Source organism: Leptodactylus fuscus, chromosome 2, assembly GCF_031893055.1.
Source record: "Leptodactylus fuscus isolate aLepFus1 chromosome 2, aLepFus1.hap2, whole genome shotgun sequence".
Lineage (NCBI taxonomy): Eukaryota > Metazoa > Chordata > Amphibia > Anura > Leptodactylidae > Leptodactylus > Leptodactylus fuscus.
The window spans coordinates 105,054,233-105,076,017 of NC_134266.1; the positions used below are offsets into that span (position 1 = coordinate 105,054,233).

The window sequence follows — 21,785 nt, forward strand, 5'->3', positions numbered from 1 at the left end:
GTGATATACTAGGGAAAATGAATTGTGAAAGAAATAATCTGTGGAGTCTAATGTACTCCACAGGCCAGATTTTTAGTGGTCGGTGTCACAATGATAAATGGTCACTTTCTTTATCCCCTTTTTGGAACACACTCTGCATATGCCACCTTTGTTGAATACAACCTTTAGAGCATTTGGGAGTTTTGGGACATTTTATAACTCTGTTGGTCTTTTACACGTGTACTAAAACATTATTTGTTGATCTTTTATTGAAGATATGGGATGCATGGACAATATGTAAAAATCTACTGATCAAAAAAAAGACATATATATATATATATATATCCAAATTTAGCACTTTTGTATGTATTGCTTTACACATCAATATCTTTTTAATGGCTTTGTATATCCCAACTATTTTACCATGTTTTTTTAGGACACATAAGGCTTAAGATAAGTAGCCTTTTCTGAGAAATAAGTTGAATATTTTTTTTCGCTAGAAGTAGAATAGTATAAAATGTGAAAAAAATGTACATTTTTACCTGAAACAAAATAGTTATAAATATCCTATTGCACTTAAACCTATTAAAATTTACTTTCCTAGTTATTCTGACCAAAGGGGCTACACATTTATATAGTTTTTCAACAGAAAAATAGGTTTAATATTAAGTATGGCTTATTTTCTGGATCCCTGGTCTATGTGTAAATTAACCAATAGTTTAGTATAGTGGAGGGCTGTAAACTGCTTGTGTTATCTCTAGCTAGGCTCCCTGCTGAGACAGAGCGAACATCCAGGAAGTAGGTGATGGTGGGGACTGGCAAGGGAACAAGTTCTGCTAGCATCAGTGTGAGTGGGAAGCAGTTTCACTTTACTATGATCACTATAAAGGGTTACGTTTTGTTAATTAAAGTGATAATAAAAGTCCTAACATCTTCCCTTCTCTCAGTGTAACTCCAGGACAATAACTTTAGGATGAAGATTTCCGCACTTATCACTACTAAAGGGTCAATTGTAAATCACAAGTGTTTGACTTTTTTTTTTTTTTTAAACCCGTTTTATTGAAAAGTGCATAACAGAGCAAATAATACAGTGGAATAGAATCAAATGTAAGCACAAACCAACCAAACAGAAAAAAATTACAAAGATAAGCCACAACATCATTACCTCCCGTCCCCAACCCCACCTGCCGCCCGTACAGTTCAGAGCAGAATATTACATATCATACCGACAAAATGAAGCAGTATCATGACAGGGGGAGCCGTGAACCTAACTAGCACCAGCCACCCTTTACGGAGTGAAGGCATCAATAGCCGAGCGCATGGAAGGTGCAGAATATTGGGTCATGGGGGAGTCACACCAAGCTCCCCAAACTTTAGAAAACTTCTGGGGGCAACCTCTCCCTTTATTATATAATCTGGTTAAATGGAAGAACCGCATTAACCAGCTTCCGCCACTGGGGAACGGACGGAAGTCTAGGAGCCATCCACCGCAAGGCGATGGCTTTCCTTCCATAAAACAGGCATTCCTGGAGAAAAATGCGGGTGTGGTGCTGCTATAACTCCTCCTCCAACACACCGAATAGGCATATCTCGGGAGAAAATGGAACAGGTTGGTTCAGGACATCCGTCAGGAGATCCACCACCCCCTTCCAAAAGGCTTGGATAACCGGGCAGCTCCACAGCATGTGCCAAAAGTCCGCACGAGGGCATGGACACCTAAAGCAATTAGGGCCAGGTAACTGACCCATTCGATGCAACCGGACCAGGGTCAGATAACACTGGTGTAGAATAAAAATCTGAATCAGCTTGATGTTAGCTGAGGGGGAGACGTAAAGAGGGATTCTAAAATCTCCTCAAATGTCTCCTCCGTCAGCTCAGGGATATTATTACGCCATTGCATCAATGTCGGGGCTTCGGCTAGAGATACCTTCACATGAATCAAATGCTTGAGGGGATATCGTCACTCCATAGGGAGAGACCACCATTTAGGTGTGTGGAGTCTTATTAAGCCATGAGCGCTCTACTGCAAAGGAACATGGGAAGAATATGCAAATCTGACTTCCATGATGTAATTAGGATGCCAGTGCCTCAAGTATGCACACCAATAGAGGGCGCTGACTGAGAATGTGCAAGTCTATCTTCCATGATGTAATTAGGAAGACAGAGTCTCAGTCAAACAGTCTCAGTCTGGTAAAATCCCAACATCATTGCAAACAAAGGTCTCTGAGAAGGTCGGCATGATGTTAAAGGGAGCGTCCTCTATAGGTTTGTTTGACTGAGACTCTGTCTTCCTAATTACATCATGGAAGATAGACTTGCACATTCTCAGTCAGCGCCCTCTATTGGTGTGCATACTTGAGGCACTGGCATTCTAATTACATCATGGAAGTCAGATTTGCATATTCTTCCCATGAATCAAATAATCATACGAAATTGAAATAAGACCTTCAGGGCCTTGGGAACGTAACACATCAATAAGCGGGTATTCTGATATGGCACAGGGTTGGGGTGGGAACACTGAGGAAAGTACATGCCGTATCTGAAGGAATCTAAAGAATTGGTGCCTTGGAATCTCATGGGAGGAGACCAGGGAATCAAAGGTGACAAACACCCCTTGTGAGTATAAGTCTGTCAAGGAAGACACCCCATATCTGGACCAGGACCTGGCATCAGGCAGTACAAACAAATCAGGCAGTCCAGGATTGTCCCATAAAGGGGTCTCCACAGGAATATCTGAATACGAAGACACCTTCCGGGCTTGCTTCCAAACTTGCACCGCCAGGGCATGGATGGGTAGCAATCGACCTCTAAACACCCGAGAGTGGTCCAGAACCAGCCACAGTGTGCGCAAGTCCAGGTGGTGAGCCAGGTGCACCTCAGATCCCAAGGGCCGAGTCGGGGAGAGCCAGGGTTTTAGAAAACGAAGCTATCCCGCTAAATAATAAAGAAACAGGTCGGGGAGTGACCCCTCCCCCCCCCCCCAAGCTGCTTTGGCCTCTGGAGAGCGTTTAACCGTAATTTGGGTCTGGACAAAAGAGGCCCACAAAGAGTCCATCTGTCTAAAAAATCAGAGAGGGACTGGCACAGCCGAGTTACTAAGAGAATATAGGCATTTGGGCAGAACAATCATTTTTATTAGGTTGATTCTACCGGCCACGGACAGTGGTAATTTAGCCCAGGTCTGGAATTTGAGAGCGAAAGGAGGGGTAAAATATTGAGGTCCAGGTACCTCTTATAATCTCTAGGGATCATAATTCCAAGATACTTAAAAGCGGAGACCACGGGCAATCCACACACCACTTCTCCCTCCGCTGCAGTCGGAGTACGACCTATGGGCATATAAGAGGACTTAGACCAGTTGGTGTGCAGGTCCGAATAATTACCAAAAGTATTTACCACTTCCATGGCTCGGGGCAGGGACGTAGAGGGAGCAGCCATGAACAAGAGGAGGTCGTCGGCATAAAGCGCGGTCCTCTCCTCCCGGGGCCCTATAGATATACCTTTATAAGCAGGATCCTGCCGGAGAAGCAAGGCCAGGGGTTCTATAGCCATAGCAAACAGCAGCGGAGAGAGAGGGCAGCCCTGCCGTGTGCCCCTACCTAGTGTAAAATACGGAGACAGTGAACCGTTAATGGATAGGGCCGCCCTGGGGGAACTATACAAAATGGAGATCCAAGTAATAAAACGGTCCCCAAACCCATACCTGCGTAGGGACTGCAAAAGGAAAGGCCAAGATGCTAGACTCATTCCCAATTTCGTAGAATTTCTGTTTACTGAAAAATAGGGACCTACGGGCTTTGTCATGAAGTGCAGAACAGCAACAAAAGTGAAAAAGTCCAGACACACGGTCCAGTAGGACCTCTCACCACCAGGTCACGATGTCATCAACGCGGGGATCCAGGCAAAAGGGACAACCAGTCCTCTGCGTCCTTAGGAGAAGTAAAGAAGAGGTTACCTTCGCCATGGATGACACAGAGTCAGGCTGGGTAAACCATGGAATATTGTATTGCCTTGTCTCAAAGCTTCCTCTTAACCGCCACAAAGGATGCTCGGGTTTTCTGGAGAGCAGCGGAGAAGTCAGGAAATAGCGCCACTGTAGCGCCCGTTGAACTTGATCTCTCCAGCTTGGCGTGCAGCTCGTTCTGCAGTATCACGATCCGTGCTGTTAAGAAGCCGGGCCAGCAGAAGACATGGAGGGGCACCTTGAGGAGGGGGCTTGGCAGGGACCCTGTGAGCTCTTTCAACAGCAAATATGTGAGAGAAATAAGCATCCGGCAGAGTATCTCGCAACCATTTCTCGATGAAGGACCGGGGGTCGACACCTTCCACTCGTTCCGGAAGACCCAAAATGCGCAGATTATTACGGCGCAACCGGTTCTCCAGGTCATCTGCCCTTTGAGTCCACAAGGCCGCTGCTTGTTCCAGCTCTTGGATTTTAGCCAGGATGGGTTGAACAGAGTCCTCCACTTGAGAAACACACTCCACCTCCCCCACCCTGCCCCGTAAAGTCTGAAAATCCTGATCGAGTAGACCCAAGTCAATTTTAACCTCCTTAATTTTGCCAGTTAGAGAAGAGGTACCGGCCTGGATCGCTTCCAGCAATTGTGCAGTCATCTGTTTCAAGTTGGGATCAGCATCCTCCACAGACACAGCAGAGGGTGAAGCCTCAGGGGAGGTGGGAGGCGGGGGAGTAGAGGACCTTGCAAAGGCGGTCCCCTGTGGAACTCGACTGCTGGCGACTCATTTTGGAGGGCCCACCGCCGCCCTTTTTGCGTGCCGTAAGAGTGGGTATGGTGGCGAATAGGTAAGTCCAAACACACGAGAATTAGCAACTACAGTCACGGGTACAGAGGAAGGGCAGTCAGGGCAATATGGGCCACAAAGGTATGATGGAGAGTGCGTCGAGGCAGGCTACAACAGTCCCAAAGCTATGGTAGAAGAACACCGTATAATCAAGGCAGAGCAGGCAGCACTTGTATTTGAAAAAAGATAGCAAAATCCACTTCACACCATGGTACCAGGAGGAACAATAAGAGTGCAGGCAAATGTTCACAGCCCCCTCTGACTTGCCAGGGAATCGCCAAGGGAGAGCCAGGAGATGAAGCATAAACACACAGGCTGGGATAGGAGGCTGGAAAATGGCGGCCATCCACGTGGAGGGGGGAGGGGGGAAGATCCCACACAGTTTAGGCCCCCAATGGAGCTCCACTCACCGGAGCGTGGATTGTTACAGTGCCCAGACCGGCAGCAGCTGAGGAGACCACAGGAGACAGGCGTGGGTGGAAGAATGGAGGGCTAGGTAGCGCCGGGATCCGTCTCACCAGAAGTCACAGGCTGAGGGAAGGCGCCGTGTTGCTGTGCAGGATCCGGAAGATGGCCGCCGGGAATAGGCCGCAGCTGCTCTCAGCTTCTCCCGTCCTCATAATGCCGCTGTGAGGGGCCGAAAGGGAGAGGTCCAACCAGGGAGCACATCCTACAATAATAGGAACCCGGGGCTGTGGGTATACAGGCTGGAAAGCAGGATGATAAGCGGTTCGGCACGGAACTCCGGCTACATGTGTCCGACTGCTGCAAGCGTAGGCCACGCCCCCCACAAGTGTTTGACTTTAATTAACGGGACTGAAGAACAGGGCCATCAGATAAAGCTGCGTAAATAGCCAGATTAGAGGTTAATGCATCCTACATTTTCTATCATATTACAGTAGAGGAGTTGTAATAGACCAGGAGACAGCCATCTCCTAATCCGCAGAGGATGCAAATGGTTACAACACCAACATTTTATCTCTTAATTTGTTAACCGTCATGTACTATTTGTGTAGAAGTCACTGCTTAGGCTAATGATTGGCTTCAGCAGTCACCTGACATCCAATGTCATGAGGCACCATGATTGAGGAATTGTAGTAGAATGGATCGGACTTTCAATGCAGAAACTAAAGTAACACGCTGAGTTCATTCTTTAGTTCAATTTTTTCAATTTACTCTATTTTCAACATGACTACTAATTGAAGTTTTGACACCTATTTTAGATCTAGTATTGTCATACATTCACCTAATCTTAGTGTGCAAAATATGGATTAATAACAAATGAAAAGTCTTTTGTCTATAAAGAATATGATTATTTTGTAATGTAGGCGCTTGGTCTTACATTGTTCTCTTGTTTGTTTTTTGCAGGGTGTGCATGGGCCTTACCCCTTTGGAGATTCCTAAAAGAAGCTTTATTTTTCTCAAATGCCTTTTATCCTGTTTTTTTTTCTACTCCCTGAAAGAAGATATCTTTTGCAGCATATCTGCTGAAGATAATATGAGGACAGCGGCTAGTGACCTTGTGAATTTGATTCTGGGTGCTGCCTTTTTCTCCTTCGGAAGAGGGGTGTTTTGTTGCACAGACTTTACACAGCAACTAAGATCAAAAGGGGAGGGAATGGTTTAAAATTCAGGTGCAGATCAATGTTTCCACTTGCTTAATACAAAACTACCAACAATTTGACAGTTTCATCCAGAAATCAAGTTTTTGCACATTTAAGTCATTCAGCCTGTAAGACACTGCATAATTGTTTGTTTGGGATTTTTTTTTTGTTTTTGTTTTTTTTAGCACTAGTGAAAATGGTCATATGGTGTCTTTATTTCTTAGAGTGCTGTGTTGCAATTATTGCTAATAGCACTGAGTTTCTGAAAGCTAGTGGTGGCAGAATGTTTTCAAAAGAACATTTTATTGAAATTGTGTTTAGCATTTTTTTTTCTTCTTCAATGGAGCCAACAAACTTTGGTCGCTTTAAATTTAATGGAAGTTGCCATAAACTCCATTGCTTTGTGGTTAATCTCTGATATTGTATAGAGATCCCTAGGTCTTAATACAGGACCCATTGGCAAGCTTTGGTTAGATCTTTTAACCTTACAAATTTGTTTGCAATCTTATCTTTACAACACAGGAGTGAGTTGTTGACCATATTGTAATGCAGTCTTCAAAACTTCTTAAAGCAAATTCACTGATGATTTTGTCATTGTAACCCACACATCTAAATAACATGAGTCTCAAAAAATAACATATTAAAATATGAAAGCAAATGTGTTTGATGGTATAGAATTTAGGAAACAGTAGTTGCTTCATTCTTCTCAGAGCAACCACTTGAGACAACCATATCAAGCGCTTGTTAATTGTTCTCAGACATAGTTTTACACTGTTAAAATATTTGATGACTTTTGATATTGAAAGTTCCCTTTTAAGGCGTTCAGAGTTTTTTTTTTTTGCAGGTTTTTTTTTTTTTAAAGGTGGAATCTGTCTCAAAAAGCACCTCACAACACTTCTGTTCATCTGAATGGCAGTCAGGCATATTTTTTTCCTCTAGCTGATTTTTTTTTTTCACCTAGAAGGAAAACAAAGATGGATCATGACCTGTCTTTACATAGATTTAGCCTTGCAAACCTCATTGAGATGAATGAGAGGCGGAAAAAAAAAAATGCTAGCAGGTTTTTGCAAAATGTGTTAAAAAAAAAAAAAAAATTGCAAAATATTTTGTGCCTCCTAATCATTTCAATGGGGTATGCTAGGTGGAATCCACCTTAGGCTAGATCATGACACTTCTTTTTTCCTCTAGCCAAAAAATCCACTAGAGAAAAAAACTGTTCCCTTTGAAATGAGTGGTAGAGTTGGGAGGCGGATTTTGAGGGTGGTTCCGCCTGCAAAAAACTTTTTAGGATACTTATCAACAAATAGATACCATCTCAATGGTAAATAATAAAGAGCAGTTGCTGCTTGACTCATTACTTTATCTGTAGTTAGAGTTGCCATCATATCTAAGAATGTAAGTCCCTAGACCAGTTCAATATTCTCATTTAGCATGGTTTTTATTAACTCTTGTGCGCAATTTCACTTAACAGTACCCCCATGATATTAAAAGATCCAGAAGTGGATACTCTTTGTAATTTTGAGGGACTTAGATCTGTGTTTGAGAATTTTTGCTCAAGGTTTTATTGTAGGAACATGCTTTCAAGTCATACATCTGAAGAGAAAATATATATAAATATCTATAAACAGATATAATTTTGGCATAAAAAAGCTCCTTGTTTGTTGTATTTTTTTATGGTGTGAGCGTTCAGTAGGTAGGGTGTGTGCTCAGGGTCAGACATGCATGAGATGAGTGTGCAGAGTGCTTGGGACTTTGGGGATTGGCTTTGAAATACTTGGAAAAACTGAAAAAAAAGACAAAATCTGAAAAAAAATGAGGATTTTTCCTTATTGTTTAAAGAAAATTTCTATCAATAAATTAACGTTAAAAATGCATTGTTCTTGTTTTACTGCTTTTTATGTATTACATGTATGAAGCATACATTTCTGTCCAATTTTTTTTACGATTTATTTATTGTCCAGTTAAAAGGATTTTCAGGTGCAGTAATTTTGAGAACCTAGTGTCAGGATAAGTCATTAGTAGCAGATCAGGAGGGCAGTCTTGCACATCCACTGGGTCAGACTGTTCAGGTGAACACTACATTACACAACACTACCACCACATATTTGATGTTAATAACCTACTCTAAGAATATGTTATCAATATTAATGTCACAAAAAAATGTACAAGAGCAAACAAATAGTTGCGATAAGGGATTCTATCATTAGAATACTCTTTTTAACTAAATCCCCATAGGAGTAGCCTTAATAAAGGTTATTTTTCTCTTACCTTTATTATTCTGATCCGCACTGTCGTTCCTGAGAAATATCATTTTACTTCCATATGTAAATGAGTTTTCTTGCAGTACTGAGCGCTTGTTAGTTGAGGGTTTTAGTTTCATAGGTAAAATATCTTTTCTAAACAATCTCTAATTAAAGAACTACCACTTGTTCTTCTACCACCACTTTCACAACCCGTTGATCCAGCGTTTTTAAACTGCAAGCTAACAGGATTAGGAGGTGGGGCAACTCTCCTGCAGAGAGTGCAGCGCGAACAATGGCTATCTTACCTCTGTTAGTGAAGGCTGTTAGTTGTTAGGCAGTGAAGCCAGATCTCCCACCTGCACTAAATTTATTGCGGACTTTCACCCAGACAGCAGGCAACAGTAGAACTCTGGCCCACAGTTGCCCTGTCAATGGCAGACGGCTAGACCAAGGTCCATTCCAGTGACTACAGAGGAATAGGAGAGTTGTCTCAGACGTGTGTGCTTCTTACACTCCAGCCATTATCTTAAAGCAGCTACCAAAATCTCACCCTGCTGCCAGTGTACCCACCACAGTTGCCACTCAGCAAATCTGAGACTCTAGTTAACCCCTAATTGCCTGCAGGGCTAATAGGCTATCTCCTGTCATGAATCCCCTGATGGGGAACCCAAAAAATAAAAAAGCAATATTAAATAAAGGAAGTGGTAGTAGCAGTAGCCAACACTTTTAAGAGATATGGATGTATGGCATTATCAACAGAAACAGCAGATCATTTTGCATATTATGTAACAAAACAGTAGTAATCAGGAATGTGGAATATAAATAGACATCTTGAAACTAATTATTCCCAACTCTTGTAATAACGTGAGAATAAAGGAAGGAAGACATTTCCATGCAGCTACACCTCTATAAGAGTCAATCAAATTCCATCCTTAAATTTGTAAGAGGCTCCACAAATTTAACACATGCAAGTTTTAGCATTTCTCATGCTGTAGCTCATCATGGAAAGCTCTCAGTGAAGGAGAATCTATTAAAGAAATCTTCTAACGTGTGCACCAGTTCTGTTTCACGATATGAAGAATAAAGATGCAATTATTAAGCGAATATCTCAATTTCTGATCAGTAGAAAAGTCATCAAAGACAGAATAATGAGACTGAACTCAAACATACAAAATCCATTAAAAGGAGACTAAAAAAATTGTAAATATTTTTTTGATTGCTCTTGATGAGACTACTGATGTCACATCACATGCTCGGTTGGCCATTATTGGTCAGGTCAATATTCTGATGGTCTTTTGGTGTTGGAAGGTGGGGGGGGAGAGAGCTACTCAGAGGGACAGACGTCCAAAATAACACATTATAGGAAACAACCAAAAAATAATTTTTGATTCAGACCATACGGATTACTGGCCTCTAACTAAAATATCCATTTTGTTTCCCTCTGAAGGGAAATTCTTATCTCAGTCACCGCCCCTTTTGTTGGTCAGCACCCATAAAACGCACTATATCTTGATTGTCATTATGTACCTCATTGACATATCTGGGTATTGGGGTATCCCTCTTACGTGCTATGTCTCTCAGATGATCCCCCACCCTCTTCTAAAACTCCCGTTTTGTTTTTCCTATATATTCCAATCTGCATCGGCAGGTCTTTTTATATACCCCCTGCACTCTGCAGTTGTTTAATGCTACAAACTCTGTCTGTCACTTCTGAGGTGAAGGTCTTTCCTGCTGTTATAAATGTTCAGGCCACACAGCCACTACACCTAAAACAAGCCCTCACAGGCTCATCCAACCAGGTTGTGATCTTGGTTCCTGTGCACCAACTGGTCTTTGAGTGTCCTCCCTTGTCTAAACATGATGGAGGGTCTAACATGAGGATGTTCCAATGTTTGACAAGAACATCACAAGCCATCTTCGCCCCATTATCATATGTGGTGGGGTATAAAATTAAACCACTCATAGTTCTTGTCAAACAAATTGATATTTTAAAGAAAGTTTTCAACCCCTGGCTCAGACTTTCCACCATATCAATATGTGGTCTTCCATAACCAGTCTGCTCTAATTTTGTCATTATTCCCCAATAATTTTCTACAGTTTTTTAAGAGGGCTTCTCTGTATGCCTACCTCAGTATGTAATCCAGACTACCCCTTTCTTGAAAGCGGTCCCTTTGGCCCCTGGCTTGTCAAATAAATTCTTGTTGGGACTTTCCCTCTTGAGTGCTATCGGATGGGAATGTGTTGCAGTGGGCTTCCTATAGACTGTGATGACAGTTATCTCCAAAGACCATGGTGGCTTCCCACCAGCCCAGGGGCAAATTTGCATACGAGAGCACACATAAACAGTCCATAGTTGTGCCCTGAGCTGGTGATAAATCCTTAGTGTTTAACTCCCATATTTAAGTAATTAACTTCCTTTCATGTGTTCATACTCTATGATTTAGGCATTTTTAGGTGAGTGTTGGATATCTACTAATGTTTCCCCCATTTCTCTTTCCTTAGATCCCCTGAGCAGTTTCCATGTTTATGAGACAAAACTCACCGATTTTCAGCGTGACATAGCGTGACATTCTGGGACTGCCCTTATTAGGGTAGGAGACTGTTTTAGGGGCCATAGGGCATTGATAGGGTTACTGTTGGTTTTTCACTACAAACATGACTCCTGGTTGATTGTGGATTCCCTGAACCTTCCCTTAGATATCTAACCTGTGGTAAGACTGTTCAATTTTGTTTCTTTGGTTAATAATTTTATGTATTGGTGTTTTAACCGTAATTTGGACTCTGGTACTTTTATATTTTAGATTGTATTTATTAAACGTTAAGTTTTAGTATTATTGACCCTTGCCGAATTATACACTAAGCACCATGCCAAACATTAGTTGGAGTGGTGAAAAGCACGTTGAACTCTGGAGCAGTGGAAATGTGTAGAGATGAGCGAGTACTGTTCGGATCAGCCGATCCGAACAGCACGCTCCATAGAAATGAATGGATGCACCTGGTACTTCTGCTTGGATGTAGCCGGCGCGCTTAACCCCCCGCGTGCCGGCTACGTCCATTCATTTCTATGTGAGGCTGATCCGAACAGTACTCGCTCATCTCTAGAAATGTGTGTTGTGGAGTGACAAAAAAATGCTATCAGTCAAATGGACAAATACGGATATGGCAAATGCCAGGAGATCATAATCTGCTTGACTGCATTGTGCCAGTTGTGAAGGAGGGGTAATGTTATGGTGAGGAGTGAAAGGTTAGCATTTGGCATAGGCCCACTTAGTTCCAGTGAAGGGAAATTCCAATGCTTCAATATGCTAAATCATTTGCTTCTATCTTTGTGGGAACAGCTTGGTAAAGGCCCTTTTCTGTTACAGCAGTCTGTGTGCCAGTGCAAGGTCCATACAAGAATGCTTGGTTGAAGAGAGCCCTGATCTCAAATACATTGAGCACCTACAGGATAAACTATTGCGAGCCAGGCCCACTTATCCAACACCAGAATATCAACTCACATATGCTTTTCTGGACATAAAGGAAACATTTCACACAAACTCAAATCTTGCAGAAAGTCTTCCCAGAAGAGTTTTAGCTTCAAAATTGGGATGCCTGTGGATATAAAATGATATGGAATATAAGCTGTTGAATGTGTAGGTGTCCCAATTCCTTTGTCCACATAAAGTGTGTTGATATAAAGAAGATTTGTTTCAAAAACTGTATAAGAACTGGACTATTTCTTCAGCATGTGCATGTATTTTTTTTTTATAAACCCCTTTCAAAAGTACATAACAATCGTACACAGTTAAATGGCTTGTTCAGCACCGATACCTTTTGTGTATGTCATTTACCTCACATTTGACAAATAAAAACAGAATAACTTTTGCCTCACCCTCAGGAAAACTCTTCCAACCCTGAACTTTTATGTTGCAAACTATTTAACTTTCCAAACTCACAGTTTGCGTCATTCAGCTGGAGGGCGAGGCCAGTATTTACAGAGTTGAGGCTTTGCCAGAAGTGGGGAGGTAACAAAAGGAGACAGCTATTTGGTGGAAGAGGAAATATTATGTGCAACAGTCTTGTAGGACCTGACATTTTTTTAGACTACATTTACAATAAAATTTACATGTGTGTTCAGTGTTTAGCTATTACAGGATTTGACCAATGTTTTGAGATGGTTTACTTCTCACATCATAGTCTAAACATATCACAAGCACTTTCTATCTCAGGGAGCGTTCACACTACCGTCATTGTCCGGCAGGTAGTGTCCGCTGCTAATGTCCGTTCAAAATCTTGCATGGACATTAGCAGCGGACACTAGCTGTGTCCGTGACATTTTTCATTCATGCCCTGCCCTTAAGTGTCCGTTCATAAAGATGTCTGACTTTTCAAACGGACAGCAAAACCAGACATATAGTTTTTTTCTGTCCGCTTGAAAAGTCGGACATCATTACGAACGGACACTTAAGGACAAGCACGGAGTGTAAAACAACACACCCGATTGCCATTGAAATTAATGAAAAATGTCACGGACACAGCTAGTGTCCGCTGCTAATGTCCATGCAAGATTTTGAGTGTACTTACGTAGTCATGACTTGACAGATTGTGGTCTAAAAAGATAAGAGGTGGCATAGAATATCTTTTTTTGTGAATGGAGGGCCTGTATGGGCCAGCATGGTAGTAGCTATTGTACTCATGAGGCAAGCCTAAAGGTGTTGTGAACAGATCCTTAGTAAGTGCCATAGTAATACTGATTGAACAGGCAATGCTATTAGTAATAAAGTATGAAAAGTTGAAAGGTGTAATGAAATTATATGTTAACGCATAGAAAATCAGTCTAGTCAATGTCTATTCATTGCATGTGTAGATATCAGAAACTGCAATAACCCCTTCCCGCCGATGGCATTTTTTGATTTTCGTTTGGAACGTTTGTTGGTTAGAAAATCAAAACCAGCCCCTCTTCCACTGCAGCAGAGCTCCAACAGGCCTGGTCACCTCAAGTCCCTGTGTCAACTAGAACAGTTTGTAGGATTCTGCCTCGAAATGTCCAGAAGCCATCACTAAACAAAAGGCAATTAAAGGCCCACAGCCTACTAAACGGATGGACGCTGGAAAAGTGGCAGAAGGTGGATTTCTCAGATGACTCTTCAGTTGAATTACACCACAGCCATCGCAAATACTACAGACCTACTGGAGCCCGTATGGATCCAAGATTCCACCACCAAACTTAACTGTTTTCTGGGTGTAAGATCATGGTCTTGAGGTACATTCAGTATGGGGGTATGCAAAACATTTGCAAGGTGGAAGGCAATATCAATAGCCTAAAATATCAACAAGTATTAGTTTCCTCTTACATTCCCAATAATAAAAGGGGTCAAATTTTGCCGCAGGATGGTGCTCCATCTCATACACCCATCTCTACATTAAAGTTCCTCAAGGCAAAGAAGATGAAGGTGCTCCAGCACTGGCCAGCCCAGTCACCAGACATGAACATCATTGAGCATGTTTGGGGTAGGATGAAAGAGGAAGCTTGGCAGACAACTCTGGGAGGCATGTTAGACTCCATTCTTTGCTATTACTGATGATTTCATCAATAAATTGTATGAATCATTGTTGAAACGCATGGATGTCGTCCTTCAAGTTCATGGAAGTCACACAAAATATTAAATATGGCTCTAATAGCACCACAACTTCATTCACCAATGTTAGGAAACATATCTTTGTATTTCACATTACTTTATGTGGGCGACAAAACTTTTGTCTTGCCAAATTCTGACCTTTCTGTGTTCATTAACCCCTTAGTGACCAGCCTGTTTTGGACCTTAATTACCAAGCCAAATTTTGGAAATTTGCCCTGTGTGACTTTATCAGTGAATAATTATTTAACAGAATTAGGTATCCAAGCAATTCAGATTTTTCTGTTTTTTCGTGACATGTTTTACTTTACTGAGAAGGTAAAATTAGACTGATATAACTTGTGTAAATTTATTTAAAAAACTCGCAAATGTTGAAAATTTTGAAAATTTGTCAATGTTTTCCATTTCCAGCTGCGATATCTCACATATGCACAATAATACAGGGCAATAAAGTTAGTAGTTATATACTTCCAAATGTTCCTTTTGTGTTTCAAGCATATTTGAAATAATTTTAGCATATTTGAGTAACTTAGATAATTTACAAGTTTATCAAGTTTATAAGCAAATTTTGGAAATTTTGAGTACCGTATATACTCGAGTATAAGCCGACCCGAATATAAGCCAACCGCCCTAATTTTACCACAAAAAAGTGGAAAAACTTATTGACTCGAGTATAAGCCTACCGGGGAAATGCAGCAGCTACTGGTAATTTTTCAAAAATTAAAATGGTCAGAGTTTTTGGGTGCAGTATATGCTGGGTGCTGGGAATGTGAAGGGGGTGTTTCGGTTGTCTGGCTGTCCCTTCCCTGAGCTTGAGGACTGTCCCCCCCCCCCCTCCCACTTGGAGTTCAGTCTGGCTGAATATAGGGTATCTGCAGTGCTCCTATTAACCCCTTCCCGACAGAACAGGAGCACTTGCAGGTACCCTATATTCAGTAAACCGGGCACTTTCAGACACATGGATACTTAATGTGTATGTGTTTCACAGTAATTTTCTACTTTTATATGTATTCTAGGGAAAGGAGTGATTTAGAACTTTATTTTTTTTTTATTATATTTTTTTAAAGCTTCTTTTTTTTCCCACTAAATTATGGGAGATTCTATACATTACTATTGCAGCTGGTCATAGACCCCCCCCCCCCCACAAAAAAAAACAAAAAATAATAATTTTTTGCTTGACTCGAGTATAAGTTGAGGGGGGCTTTTTCAGCACAAAAACTGTGCTTAAAAATTCGGGCTTATACTCGGCTTATGTGATTTTTTCCCTGTACCAAGCTACAGTCCTATGAAAAAGTTTGGGCACCCCTATTAATCTTAATCATTTTTAGTTCTAAATATTTTGGTGTTTGCAACAGCCATTTCAGTTTGATATATCTAATAACTGATGGACACAGTAATATTTCAGGATTGAAATTAGGTTTATTGTACTAACAGAAAATGCGCAATATGCATTAAACCAAAATTTGACCGGTGCAAAAATATGGGCACCTCAACAGAAAAGTGACATTAATATTTAGTACATCCTCCTTTTGCAAAGATAACAGCCTCTAGTTGCTTCCTGTAGCTTTTAATCAGTTCCTGGATCCTGGATGAAGGGATTTTGGACCATTTCTTTCTACAAAACAATTCAAGTTCAGTTAAGTTAGATGGTCGCCGAACATGGACAGCCCGCTCTCAAATGATCTGAAAACAAAGATTGTTCAACATAGTTGTTCAGGGGAAGGATACAAAACGTTGTCTCAGAGATTTAACCTGTCAGTTTCCACTGTGAGGAACATAGTAAGGAAATGGAAGACCACAGGGACAGTTCTTGTTAAGCCCAGAAGTGGCAGGCCAAGAAAAATATCAGAAAGGCAGAGAAGAAGAATGGTGAGAACAGTCAAGGACAATCCACAGACCACCTCCAAAGAGCTGCAGCATCATCTTGCTGCAGATGGTGTCACTGTGCATCAGTCAGCAATACAGCGCACTTTGCACAAGGAGAAACTGTATGGGAGAGTGATGAGAAAGAAGCCGTTTCTGCACGTACGCCACAAATAGAGTTGCCTGAGGTATGCAAAAGCACATTTGGAGAAGCCAACTTAATTTTGGAAACAAAGATTGAGTTGTTTGATTATAAAAAAAAAGGCGTTATGCATGGCGTCCAAAAAGAAACAGCATTCCAAGAAAAACACTTGCTACCCACTGTAAAATTTGGTGGAGGTTCCATCATGCTTTGGGGCTGTGTGGCCAATGCCGGCACCGGGAATCTTGTTAAAGTTGAGGGTCGCATGGATTCCACTCAGTATCAGCAGATTCTTGAGAATAATGTTCAAGAATCAGTGACGAAGTTGAAGTTACGCCGGGGATGGATATTTCAGCAAGACAATGATCCAAAACACTGCTCCAAATCAACTCAGGCATTCATGCAGAGGAACAATTACAATGTTCTGGAATGGCCATCCCAGTCCCCAGACCTGAATATCATTGAACATCTGTGGGATGATTTGAAGCGGGCTGTCCATGCTCGGCGACCATCAAACTTAACTGAACTTGAATTGTTTGTCCAAAATACCTTTATCCAGGATCCAGGAACTGATTAAAAGCTACAGGAAGCGACTAGAGGCTGTTATCTTTGCAAAAGGAGGATCTACTAAATATTAATGTCACTTTTCTGTTGAGGTGCCCATACTTTTGCACCGGTCAAATTTTGGTTTAATGCATATTGCACATTTTCTGTTAGTACAATAAACCTCATTTCAATCCTGAAATATTACTGTGTCCATCAGTTATTAGATATATCAAACTGAAATGGCTGCTGCAAACACCAAAATATTTAGAACTAAAAATGATTAAGATTAATAGGGGTGACTTTTTCATAGGACTGTATGTTTGCAGACAGGAATAGGTGGCATAATGACAGAACCTCCCATTAAATGACCCAATTTGGAAAACTAGACCCCTTCAGTTATTCTTTGAGGGATATAGTGAACATTTTGATCAAACAAATAATGTTTTTCAAGAATTATTACAAATGATGAAAAAAAATTACATTTTAATTTTCTTCAAATATGTGTCATTTTAAAGCTAGTTTTTTTGCACACAACGCATCAAAAACAAAAAACACACCCCAAAATATATCACCCCAGTTCTCCCGTGTTAAAAAAATGTACATTTTATGGCCTTAGTCCTATGTATGCACATATAGTAGGGCTCAAGAGGTAGGGAGGGCCAAATGGATTTCAAAAGACAAATTTTGCTTGCAGATATTTTAGGCCCATTGCACATTTGAACAAGATTTCAGTTACCAAAGTAATTGAAAACCCCCATAAATGACACCATTTTATAAACTAGACCCCTTAAGGTATTCATTGAGGGGTATAGTGAGTACTTTGACCCTATAAGTTTTGAGAAAATTTGTATCAAACTAAAAAATTTCATATTTTTTTACTCAAAAGAGTCATTTTAAAGGCAGTTTTTTTGCACACAAGGCATGAAAATGAAGAAAAACACCCCAAAATAGATGACCCCATTTCTCCAGTGTTCAAAAATGTACACAATGTACGGACGCACGGTAGGGCCCAAAAAGATGGGAGCACCAACTGGATTTCAAGACACAAATTTTGCTTGCAGATATTTTAGGCCCATTGCACATTCAAACAAGATTTCAGTTACCAAAGTAATTGAAAACCCCCATAAATGACACCATTTTATAAACTAGACCCCTTAAGGTATTCATTGAGGGGTATAGTGAGTATTTTGACCCTATAGCCGTTTCACAGATTTTACTAACCTTGGGATGTGTAGGTTAAAAATTACTAAAATGTCCATTTATCCCCAAAGTTTTCATTTTCACAAGGGGTTAAAAGAGAAAAAGCCCCCCACAGTTTGTTACACAATTTCTCCTAAACATGGCAATACCCCATATGTGGTCAAAATCTGCTGTATGGGTACATGGTGGGTCTCAGAATGGAAAGAGCGCTATTTGGGTTTTGGAGGGTGGATTTTGCTGGAGTAGTAGTTTTTGCTGAGCCCCTAAAGTATCAATACAATGGAAACCCCTCAAATGTGACCCCATTTTTAAAACTAAACCCATCAAAGAATGTATCAAGGCATATTATCATTTTGAGCCGAAAAATGCTTCCAAAAAAATTAATGTACAAAATGAAAATTGAAATTTTTAAAGAAATATGCCATTTTCATGCCCAATACGTTGCACCCACTTTGTGTTGTCAGAGACCTGCACTCCTAAAACTATTAAGGGGCCATCCCGAGGGGCAAAAAATTATATATGTGGGTGTAAACTGCTACAGGGCTCAGAAGGGAAGGATCACTGCGCTTTTTAGCTAGAGGGAGGGAGTTAGAGGGACTTTCTAGGCGCCATGTTGTTTTTGCAGAGCCCTGGAGGTGCCAGTAAACTGGAATTCCCCAAGAAGTGACCCCATTTTGTAAGAGCAATTTTAGGGTCTCTGCAAATGTGACATGGTGTGCAAACATCAACAATCTAATCTAAATCTGCACTACAAAAGCACATATCGCTCCTTCACATCTGCGCCCTGCTGTGTACCCAAATGGCGGTATATGCCCACATGTATGACACTGGTGTACCCCGGATAATGGACTTAATCCCATATGTGGGTAGAATCGGCTGTTTGTGCATAGCCGGGCACAGAAGGGAAGGAGCGCTATTTTGGTTTTTGGAGCACAGTTTGGTTTTTGGACGTCACTGTTGCAAAGCCCATGAATTGCCAATAAAGTGGAATCCGCAGACATGTCACCCCATTTTGGACACTAGCCCACTGATGGGATTTATCAGCTGGCGTAGCGAGCGTTTTTAACCCCTGAGTGTTGCATTTATTTAGTTTCTAGAAATGAAATCGCAGCTGGTAATGAGAAGTTAAAAATGAAATTTTTCCAGATATTCGCCATTTTATTGCCCGATATGTTGTACCCAACTTATGTCAGCAGAGGCACTCCAAAAACTGGTAAGCGGGTATCCCGGGCACAACAGCTTTTAGAGCGTTCATCTCTGATACAAGTCGGGCACAACATATTACGCACTGAAATTACGTATTCCTGGAAAAATGGTCATTTTCACTTCTCACAATCAGCTTCGTATTCATTTATGGATAATAAGTTATAGCAACACTTGGGGGTTAAAAATGCTCTCTGTACCCCTGGATAAATCCTTCAGGGGTGTAGTTTCCAAAATAAGGTCTCATATCAGGGGATTCCACTTTACTGGCGTTTCAGCTCTGCAAAAGTGTCATGGTGTCCAAAAGCCAAGCAGTCTGTGCTCCAAAAACCCAATAACCCTTCTTCCCTTCTGTGTCCGGCTGTGCCCTAATATCAGTTTATACCAACATATGACATTATGTACGTTGTCCTGGGTACACCATTGTCATACATGTGGCATAAACTGCAGTTTGGGCGCATAGCAGGGTGCAAAAGGGAAGGAGCGTTATGCGGCTTTTGGAGTACAGATTCAGATGTTTAGTACCTGGACGCCATGTCATGTTTGTAGAGCCTGTAAGGTACCAGAAAAGTGGATTCCCCAAAGGAGTGACCCCATTTTGAAAACTGCACCCCTCAAAGAATTTATCAGGGGGTGTAGTGAGTATTAGTATCCCAGACGTGACTGCACAGCGGATGGTGAAGAGGGAATATGTAAGCTGTGCGGAGGACATTGCAAACACCAAATTCCATACTATGTCCCAGTAGCTCCTATGATTGGGGGAGTTGCTCTGGGAGTCACATTGGGGGTCATTTCTGGTGTCTGTTCCCTCATAAGCTCTAAATCTGGAGTGTCCGCTAATATCCGCTCGCACAGCTTATATATCCCATTCCTGCCGCAGCCAGTTGTATTCTAATAATTTGGCAATTTTGTTTTTTTTTGTCTTCACATTGCTAGATGGTATATTTTCTTTATTTTTCTAGTGACGTATAAGGGCTTGTTGTTTGCGGGATGAGATGCATTTTGTAATGACACCATTTTTGGGTGCCTACAACTTATTGAATACATTTTATTACATCTTTTTTGCTACATTTAAAAAAATAAAATCAATTCTGGCATTGCATTTTACTTTAAAAAATTTTCGCCATGCAGCGTATAGTATAAGTAACATGTGGCCTTAATTCTTCGGGTCGGTACGGTTACGGAGATACCTCATTTATATTATTTTTTTATGCGATACTAATTCTGCAGAATAAAAACATATTTGGGGACATAAATCAGTGACTTTTGTATCGCCATCTTCTGAGAGGCGTAACATTTTTATTCTTCGGTTGACAGTGTTGGTTGGGGATTTATTTTTTTGCGGGACAACCTGTGCTTTTTATTGGTACTGTTGTGGGGTGTATTTGACTTTTAGATCACTTTTTATAGCATATTTTCTAAGTTGAGATGGTGAAAAATCACTACTTCTGGCGGGCTTTTTCCGTTTTTTTCCCCTGACGTTCACCATATACATCAAATATTATTTCAGTTTTATTGTACAGATTGTTACAGACGCGATGATACCAAATATGCATTGTTTTTATTAATTTTTAGGTTTTTTTTTTACATAACTCATTTTCTATAGAAAAAAATGGATTTTGGGGGCTTTATAACTTTATTCATTTTTTTCAAACACTTTATTTATTTTTCACTTTTTATTTCACTTTTTTATGTGTCCCTTTTAGGACACTTGATTCAGCAATGATTTAATTTCTGAATCAATGTTACAGGCTGGAGACACAGACTGCATGTGTTTCCAGTCTGTAACAGGGAGCCAAGCAATGCAGAGGCATCGCTTGGCTTCCTTTAGTACCTGGCAGGATCAACCAGGTAAAAGGGCTCAGGCAGCCTGGAGTCACTGGCCAGACCCCAGACTGCATGTTTTGCATATCTGCACCCCCGATCTCGCCGTGGGGGGTGCCGATAACGCTGGCACCATCACGGAACAGCTTCAGTTACGTGATCATGTTTGATCATGGAACTGAAGGGGTTAAAACCCCCATCGGAGACCCCTCCAATCAGGGCCGCACCTCTAATGAGGCGATGTGAAGCGCCCGCTTCGGACGGCGGTCCAGGGGGGCGACAGCCCGGGCGTTTTTTTTTTCCCCTCACAACCAGCGCAAGGAGAGCTGCCGATTCAGACATCTAGGTATCAGCGTAGACGGCGGCGTCTTTTCAGACCCCCGAGTATAATAATCGGAGCCCCAGGGGAGGTGAGAGAACATAATAAACACTGATACTCACCTCTCCGGGATCCGGTGTTAATCCAAGCAGGCTTCGGGACTATATGGTAATGTGTCAGACATCACGTGGTCTGGGATACTACCATATAGGCCCGAAGCCTGTGCTAGTAGTAATAGCCTGTTACTGCTAGCACAGGCTTTGGGCCTGTATGGTAACAGGCTGTTACTGCTACCACAGGCTTTGGGCCTATATGTTACTGCTAGCACAGGCTTTGGGCCTATATGGTGATATCCCAGACCATATGACGTCTGACACATCATCATATAGGCCTGAAGCCAGCTAGGAGTAACATCAGATCCCGGAGAGGTGAGTAACAGTG

The 21,785-nt window shown here is 41.5% G+C and overlaps 1 protein-coding gene across 1 annotated transcript in view; it reads left to right on the forward strand.

Annotated features, from left to right (window-relative positions):
- ILRUN (inflammation and lipid regulator with UBA-like and NBR1-like domains) overlaps positions 1-8,260 on the forward strand; it is a 75,952-nt gene extending 67,692 nt beyond the window's left edge. The window contains exon 5 of the mRNA XM_075264351.1: positions 6,151-8,260. Coding sequence (XP_075120452.1) covers positions 6,151-6,186 — 36 coding nt within the window. The 3' untranslated portion in view covers positions 6,187-8,260. The remainder of the gene's footprint in view (positions 1-6,150) is intronic.
- Positions 8,261-21,785: the final 13,525 nt, after the last annotated feature.